The sequence below is a fragment of the Vicia villosa genome, linkage group LG1 (assembly GCF_029867415.1).
Source record: "Vicia villosa cultivar HV-30 ecotype Madison, WI linkage group LG1, Vvil1.0, whole genome shotgun sequence".
Taxonomy (NCBI): domain Eukaryota; kingdom Viridiplantae; phylum Streptophyta; class Magnoliopsida; order Fabales; family Fabaceae; genus Vicia; species Vicia villosa.
In genome coordinates this window covers 126156094-126165309 of record NC_081180.1, presented here as the reverse complement: position 1 = coordinate 126165309, position 9216 = coordinate 126156094, and the positions used below count along the sequence as shown (strand labels likewise).

At 34.7% G+C, this 9216-nt stretch overlaps 1 protein-coding gene across 2 annotated transcripts; it reads left to right on the top strand.

Annotated features, from left to right (window-relative positions):
- The first annotated feature begins 4388 nt into the window (after positions 1-4388).
- Positions 4389-6782, top strand: LOC131644130 (cysteine synthase-like). 2 transcript variants are annotated; one of them, XM_058914544.1, is made up of 11 exons: positions 4389-4510; positions 4664-4707; positions 4800-4909; positions 5012-5069; positions 5172-5435; positions 5518-5655; positions 5771-5822; positions 5926-6005; positions 6107-6166; positions 6254-6334; positions 6493-6782. In XM_058914544.1, exons 2-11 carry the CDS (start codon positions 4669-4671, stop codon positions 6580-6582), a joined length of 972 nt encoding a protein of 323 aa, XP_058770527.1. In that variant the 5' UTR covers positions 4389-4510; positions 4664-4668; the 3' UTR covers positions 6583-6782. The 2 variants fall into 2 exon arrangements, with proteins under 2 accessions (XP_058770527.1, XP_058770526.1); XM_058914543.1 differs by lacking the exon at positions 4389-4510 and having other exon boundaries at positions 4527-4707.
- Positions 6783-9216: the final 2434 nt, after the last annotated feature.

Sequence of the window (9216 nt, the reverse complement as noted above, 5' to 3'; positions counted from 1 at the left end):
CTCAAATTTTTGCATCACTAATAAAAAAAATTATCAATAATTAGTTTTAGAAGTATATAATTTTAGAAAATTTCTTTACCCACCTCCCTATGGGGGGTCACCCCCAGCGAAATTCCCAAACTACCCCTGCTTCGGAAATGAACTTCCGAAGCGCTTTTTTTTTAAAAAAAATTTCCTTGATTCGGAAGTTCATCTCCGAAAACACCTCATGGGGGGTGCGTTCGGAGATGAACATCCGAAAACACCTCATGGGGGGTGAATTCGGAAGTTCGTTTCCGAATTATGCAGAAACTGTGTTTTTTTTTTTTATGTTTTTTCTTAAACGCAACCGCATTTTAATTAAACGTTACCGGCAAATAAAATAAACAATAGATAGACTGAAAACACTAATATGATAAATAAACAAAAAAAAATACTAATATGAAAATATTATATACAAACCGAAATAAATAAAAATAGTGTGCTAAATATACAATCCAAAATCAAAAAATGAATAAACCCCACCACTACTGGGTGTGCCTAACCCGCTCACCCTGGCCCTCCTCTGCCGCCTGTACCCCGCCGCACGGCCCGCATCAGTGACGATCATCTCCATCACGGCGACTGCCTCTGGTCCGCCCTGATGAATGACACCTCGATGCAACGCGTCCCGCCCAAGCATCTCTATCCGCTGGCAGATCAGAAGGAGATCAATGGCGTGGTCATCCTCCGCCTGCCGGTTCTCCAGGATCTCCTCGTGTGCTGGCCTAGGAGCGCCGGGAACGTCGGGTCTCAAGAGAGGATGGGACACCCGGTAGAACCATGTGACGTACCCCTCCACACTGTGCCAGTCCTGGGTGACCCGCATGCGACGGTACTTCTCCGGTACCACATGATGCTGCCACTCCTCCCATATGGCAGTGAGCTGCACTCTGGTCACTGTGTCAGGAGCAGCCTCGAAGGGTGACCTGGGTATGATCTGCACGAACCCAAACTGCCGCATGCACCGCTCCGGGAGATACCGGACCATGATGCCGGTCCCGCATGCCAACCAGCCTGAATATAGAGCAACCCCGTCGAAGGGGACAACCTGAGCATAGTCGGCGAACGGCCTCCAGGTGACGTCGTCGTGCATCGTGCGGTCCAGGTACAGGCGGTATGGTCCCACCGCATCGTTCCCCCTCTGGAGGGCGTATCTGGCGGCCCTGGGCATGGCGTCAACGTACGCAGGATCGATGTGGAAGCCGTGGATGCGGGAGAAGTAGGAGATGATCCAGCTCTGAAACACAAATACGATAATGTATTAAAAATAAATACGAAACATAAATAAATAAATAAATAAATACGAGAATGTGTTAAAATCAAACGTACCATAAGCAGAGTGCAGGATCCGACCAGCTGCCTCGTCCTCCAGTTGGAGGCCTCATTCAGCTTCTGGTAGAGATATGCCAGAGTAGTTGCCCCCAGTTCCACTGGTGAACGGTATCCAGGTCCATGAAATAGCGGAGGTAGGCCACGTCGACGTACCTGGCGCTCTTGTCCACAAAGCATGCAGCACCTACCACATGCATGTACCAGCACCGAAGAGCGCAGCCGCGGTGATACTGTGTGAACAGCTCGTCACCCTCCTGCTCGGCCTCGACCGCCGCGTCCAGGTGGAACTCAAAATAGAGGCTCAGTGTGTTGAACCGGACATGAGGCCCAGAAGTCGAGACGCACTCCAGGTGAGCAACCTCGTGCGGCAGGCCCAAATAGTGCATCATCCACTCAATGGCCTCGACCCTCTGGATCCTGGAGTGGTCCAACAGCGGCCCCCTAATAGGCAGGTGGAGAAGACACTGGACGTCATGCAAGGTGATCGTCAACTCCCCCACCGGCAAGTGGAAAGAAGACGTCTCCTTGTGCCAGCGCTCCACAAATGCCCCCTGCATGCCGGTGCTGATGGTGGTGTACCCGGTCATGCAGAGCCCGCAAAGCCCTGAACCTCGCACATGGTCGTTAAACCACTGAGCTGCTGGTTTAAACAGACCGAAAATCTTCCTGGAGTGGTTCACCATTTTCAATGGCTCTCTCTCCTGTTACAAAAAAAAACAAATAAGCGAGAAATAAACGGTAAAATTATAAAAAATGGTGACAAATAAACGGCTAAGTTAAAAAAAAATACCTCTCCCTCCCAGATCCGCCGAGCGACGTGATCCTGGTAGTGAATCAGCAGGGAAGTGTCAAAAGGCCCTCCCGGAAAGCTATCCACCTCCTGCTCCTCCTGCTCCTCCTCCTCCCCGACTGGAGGGTCAACATCCGGTATGACCTCCTCCTCCTCCTCATCCTCCTCCTCTCGCTGGCGGGAAGAAGATACCCGAGCCAGCCTACTCCTAGAGCCTGAAGCAGATGAACTCTCCACCAAGTCCTGTGGAACGCGGACACGGCGTCCCCGTCCCTGCCCCCGTCCCTGGGTCGACGCCAGATGCGCCGCCGCCCGCTCGCGTCTAGCCGACGCAGTCTGGGACTCTCTCCCCTGTCTGATGCGTGCTGGCTGATCTGACATGATCCTGTAAACAATCGAAATCGATTAATATGCGAGACAAATGAAAAGACAAAAAAAAATGAACTTCTGCATAATTCGGAAGTTCATTTCCGAAAACTGGGATGGAGGTGTTTTCGGAAATGAACTTCCGAAACACCCCCACGCAGAGCTTCTCTGCAACCTCCAATGGCAGACCCAAAAACCTAAACCAAATCCATTTTTTTGCCTACTAAACATCCTAATATCAGTACTAAGCTATCTTAATGTCATTTTTTCAGATTCTAAACACCCTAATATAGTTTAATCAAATAGATCTAAAACTTGAAAAAACAATGATAAACTTACCAATTAGTGTTTAATGATGAGTTTGGTTGAGTTTGGAAGAAGAGTTTGGCTACTTCACACTTGCTTCTGCAGAAATTTCGCCTATGGAAGTGTTTGATGATGATTAGGGTAAATGATTTGGGGGAGGGGGAGAGTTCTGCTTAATCTGCAGAACGCGTTTTATTTCGGAAGTTCATTTCCGAAATTGTAGTTTCGGAAATGAACTTCCGAAATAAGACATTTTTTTCAAAAAAAAAGGCGCTTTCGGAGATGAACTTCCGAAAACACCTTTTTCATGCATTTCGGAAGTTCATTTCCGAAGTCAGGGGTATAATGGGGTTTTCACCAAAGGTGGACTAGAAGATAGGGAGGTGGCCAAAGAATTTCTCTAATTTTATTTTGTCTACATATTTTGTAGAAGGAACTTGCTAATATGATTCAGGTTAGCTTTTAATTAGCTAACATAGAAGGTTTTTAATTGAAGTGGATTTATAATTTTACTTGCAAAAAATCTTTTTAAGCTTTAAGATGTTAGCAAGTTGAATTAGAACTTCTTGTGGTGGCATTTTAGGAACAGGTTGGACCATTTTTCAAGTGCTTTTGCTGAATCATTGGATTGGAAATGTTTTCTCATTGCTGAGCTTTCAGGGGAAATGGCAGCTATTGAGCTAGCCAAAAACAAACCTTGGAATAAGCTCTGGCTTGAAACTTATTCTAAAGTAGTGGTTTTAGCTTTCAAGCCTCCTTTTGTAGGGCTTGACAAATTCGTAATAATCTTTAAATTTCATTGAGACGGTCTTAGCCTAATTTCTCTTTTTTTTTGGGTTTTATCTTTATAATCAGTTTTCATTTAGAATCTACTATTGACTTAGAGGTAGAACGGATGGTCCCCATAATATCATATTCTATTTATGCAATGATGCACAATTATAAGATCATATCTAAAAATTATTTATGGAAGTTACTCCCTCCTTTCCTATTTATAAGCAATTTTAACTTTTTGTATTCATTGAATAAATGTTATATCTAATCTTTATATCATCTAAATACAACATTTATTCAATGAATCTAAAAAGTCCAAATTTACTTATAAATAGGAATGGAGGGTATTGTTTATGAGGGGTCTTCACAACTATATGATAGTCCCACAATGATAATACTAACTTGAGCCTCATGTTAATAAAATCTATAAATAAATCATTTATGTTAAATATAAAAACTTTATTTAAAAAATTGGATATTAATTTAGTTAAAAAGTTATAGTTAGTTTTTTTTAGAATTTAATTGAAATACATTGACAGTGTAAAGATCTTTTACACTAAATCACAATCATCATAATTATAAAAGATTTGACTCTTATTTTAACTTATTTTAAAATAATATAATTGAATATTCATGATGTAATGATGGTGTAAAAAATTAAACTCTTCTTTTTATAGTTTTTTTCGACGTAAATTTTTTAATTATTTTTTCTAAGTTGGTTGCCAAATGTGTTAAAATTGAAATTTTTTAAAAAAGAAAAACACAACCAACACTTTTTCAAAAATATATTTCCAAAAAACATGATAATAGCTTTTGGATTTTAGCTAAAAGAACAAAAGTCTAACAGCTCTTGAATACACATACGGCCAAGCTTAATCTTCCTGTTTCTTCAACAATCCAAAACTGTCACTGAAGAGATTGGTTAGTACAACATTTTCTATCTCCTTTGTTTTCTCATTCTTACAGTTTCATGTGCCCCCAATAATTATAGAGTTCTTATATATGATGCTTTCTTTTTCTGCTGATTTCTAAAAGAAACTAAATAATCAAGCTTTTGCTGGTTTTCTTCATCAGATATCATGGAGACACAGTTTGCAATCAAGAAAGATGCTACTGAAGTAATATTTTCTTTTAATAATAACTATTTTTAGTTTCATTTTTTTTATTTTTATGTTTATTTTTTGTTAATAATTATAATTTTATTATGAAGTTAATAGGGAACACTCCATTGGTATATCTTAACAACATCACTGAAGGCTGTGTTGCCCGTATTGCTGCTAAGCTAGAATACTTGCAATCCTGCTGCAGTGTTAAAGATAGGCATGGATTTCTTCATTTTCACAAACATGAAATTTTTTGAAATTTTAAGTTTTAAGATTTTATATAAGAATTTGTAAGGATAATCTTGTTTTTTTCACTCAGAATATCATTAAGCATGATTGAAGATGCTGAAAACAAAGGCCTAATTACACCTGGAAAGGTAATTACTCATGTTTGATTTCTAGGTTGTATAGTATTATTCATATTGTTGAATGTAGAAGAATCTAAGTGAGTTTAATCTTTTTCAACAATGGTTGAAAAGACTGTCCTTGTTGAGCCTACGAGTGGTAACACCGGTATAGGATTGGCGTCGATAGCAGCACTTAGAGGCTATAAACTTTTAGTGGCTATGCCATCTTATGTGACTCTGGAGAGAAAAATCATATTGCGAGCATTCGGAGCTGAGATATATTTGACAGATCCTGCTAAAGGAATTGATGGTGTTTTTAAGAAAGCTGATGAGCTATTAGCGAAGACGCCTAATAGTTATATGCTCAATCAATTTGAAAACCCTGCCAATCCAAAGGTATTCTTAAAATTCATATTTCCTACTTTAGTTGATGAGAAGAAAAAAAACTGTAGTCAATGATTTTTTTTCGTTGTTTTAGATTCATTACGAGACGACTGGACCTGAGATTTGGAGAGACTCTGGAGGTAAAATTGATGCTTTGGTTGCAGGGATAGGAACCGGGGGAACTGTAACAGGTACTGGGAAGTTCCTCAAGGAGAAAAACTCAGAAATTAAGGTTGATTGTTTACCCTGCAATACTTTTTGTGTTGAGAGTGAATATATGAACAAGTTTTTGTTATGATTTATTTATGCTTATGCTTAGTATGATTTATGTCGCGTTTCGCCCCTAGGTGTATGGTGTAGAACCGGCTGAAAGTCCGGTTCTGAATGGAGGAAAGCCAGGTGATTTTATGATTCTGAATACAAATATCATTGTTATTCATTTGAGTTGGTCTGACTTGAGGCCGTTTACTGATTTATTTTCCTATTTGTAAACATATCAAAGGAAAACATCAAATCCAAGGGATTGGTGCCGGTATCGTTCCCCCTTTATTGGAATTTGATTTCCTAGATGAAGTTATTCAGGTAGCTTGCAACACTAATAATACATTGTATTTCTCTTAATTTTGATCTAGAATCTGGTCTTTTTATTCATTTAAAATGAGACTCTCTTTTATGAACTACAGGTTTCAAGCGAAGAAGCAAAAGAAACTGCTAAGTTGCTGGCTTTGAAAGAAGGTTTACTGGTATGACATCATAACTTGTGATTCGTGTTATTTGGTTATGCAGTTACATAACTGCAAATACTATGGTATTATGAATGTCTTCTGCAGATGGGAATTTCATCGGGTGCAGCTGCTGCAGCTGCTATAAAATTAGGGAAGAGACCAGAAAATGCAGGAAAGCTCATCGTTGTAAGTTTACAATCCTTAAAAAGTTTTATCGTCGCAGAATTATAAGATGATGTCTATACAACTTGTACCGATATTATTATTACACAATGTTTGTGGTGAATAGCAGATTACTAGTTGTTAATGTAAATGTTGAATAAATCTGAATCGATGTTGTGCAGGCTGTTTTTCCGAGTTTTGGAGAACGTTACTTATCTTCACCACTTTTCGAATCCATCAGGCATGAAGCTGAACAAATGACATTTGATTGAAGTGTATAAATTGCTTAATTAAAAAGTCATTCTCATTCAAACTCTACTGTCACAAGCTGTGGTCTAAAATAATTTGAACAGCTTTTAATGAAGTTTGGATAGCACTTCAATAAGTGTCCACACATACATGACTTATTAACAACTATTAGTCTTTGAAATGGCTTATTTTCTAAAGCAGTTAAGCTTCAATTTCTAGTCCATATTTTTGCATCAATATTTTAAAATATTATCAATTAATTTAAACAATATTAAGTTCAATTTTTTTTTAAATACTTTGTGGAAGGGCCTTGCTAGTATGATTTAGATTAGCTTTTAATTAGCTTTTGTAGTAGGTTTTCAGTTGAAATATATTTATAATTTTACTTGCAAAAAAATCCGATAAGTTTTTAGATGTTAGCATGTTGAATGAGAACTTCTGAGAAGCTGTCATACAAAGAAATACCACTTTTCTATAGAGAAGTGTAATTTGAACACCCAATATTTGATTGACATCTGACACTGTATATGAATCTGTATATGAATTGTATAATATGTATATCAATATCTCTATCTCTCCTGTTTTTTCATTTCATACACTTACACAAACTAGCTAGATACCCGTGCGGACGCACGGATAAATTTATTTAGTATGATGTGATATACATATAAATTTTAAAAAAATTATTTAATTATAAAATGAATAATAATAATATAAATTTAGTTTTGACATTTAAAATAAAAATTTTGTGTCTCAAGTAAAGATAATTGTTAAATAAAATAAAATAGAAGTTTTACTGATAGTGGTCTGTGAGGAAAACAGAAATTTTGACGTTTGAAAATAAGATTTTTTTAACTCAAATAAAGATAATTGCTAATTAAAATAAAATAGAAATTTTTGTGATAGTTGCCCATGAGAAAAATAGAAACTTTAACATTTGAAAATAAGAATTTTGTGTCTCAAATAAAGACAATTGTTAATTAAAATAAAATATGTATTTTGCTTATAGTGGCCCGTGAAAAAAATTAGAAATTTTGACATTTAAAAATAATTTTTAATATTCATAAAATAATTATGTTTTTGGTTTCATTCCAATAAAAAATTTAATTAATTTATTTTTGTTTAGAAAAATACTCCCTCCGTCCCAAATTATAAGAGAAATTCACTTTTTAGATTCATTGAATAATTAATATATCTGGTCTGTATATAGGTCAGATACATTAATTATTCAATGAATCAAAAAAGAGAATTTCTCTTATAATTTGGGACAGAGGGAGTATAAAAGAGAAGAAATAGATATTTTTTGGTGATAGTGGCCCGTAAAAAAAAATAGAAATTTTAACATTTAAAATTAAGAATTTTGTGTCTCAAATAAAGATAATTGTTAATAAAATATGTATTTTGCTTATAGTGGCCCGTGAAAAAAATAGAAATTTTGACATTTAAAATATTTTTTAAATAATTATGAATAATAATTTTTAATAATCATAAAATAATTATGCTTTTGGTTTCATTTCATTAAAAAATTTAATTTATTTATTTATTTTTGTTTAGAAAAATAAAAAAGAGAAGAAAAAATGAAGAGAGAGAAAATTAAAATAAAAGGGAAAAAAGTGTAGGAAAGTGAAATGTTAGTCAAATTTGAAATTTGAACTTTGAAAAATTAATGGAGCCACTTGTCATGTTTTTTTTTTAATTTAGAATGAGAATAATAGATACATTATGTTATTACTAAAAAGTCCTTGATGTAGTGTAAATATTATTAACATTAAAGGGTAATATATGGTATTTGGCCCGTGAAAAAAAAATAGAAACTTTAACATTTAAAAATAAGAATTTTGTGTCTCAAATATAGACAATTGTTAATAAAATATGTATTTTGCTTATAGTGGCCCGTGAAAAAAATAGAAATTTTGACATTTAAAATATTTTTTTTAATAATTATGAATAATAATTTTTAATAATCATAAAATAATTATGTTTTTTGTTTCATTTCATTAAAAAAATTTATTTATTTATTTATTTTTGTTTAGAAAAATAAAAAAGAGAAGAAAAAAATGAAGAGAGAGAAAATTAAAATAAAAGTGAAAAAAGTGTAGGAAAGAGAAATGTTAGTAAAATTTGAAATTTGAACTTTGAAAAAGTAATGGAGCCACTTGTCATGTTTTTGTTGTTTAAGATGAGAATAATAGATACATTATGTTATTACTAAAAAGTCCTTGATGTAGTGTAAATATTATTAACATTAAAGGGTAATATAGGGTATTTGGTAGCATCTTTCTTGAATGGATAGATAGTTGATATGTTATTACTAAAAAGTCCTTGATGTAGTGTAAATATTATTAACATTAAAGAGTAATATATGGTATTTGGCCCGTGAAAAAAAAAATAGAAACTTTAACATTTAAAAATAAGAATTTTGTGTCTCAAATATAGACAATTGTTAATAAAATATGTATTTTGCTTATAGTGGCCCGTGAAAAAAATAGAAAATTTGACATTTAAAGTATTTTTTTTAATAATTATGAATAATAATTTTTAATAATCATAAAATAATTATGTTTTTGGTTTCATTCCATTAAAAAATTTAATTTATTTATTTATTTTTGTTTAGAAAAATAAAAAAGAGAAGAAAAAAATGAAGAGAGAGAAAATTA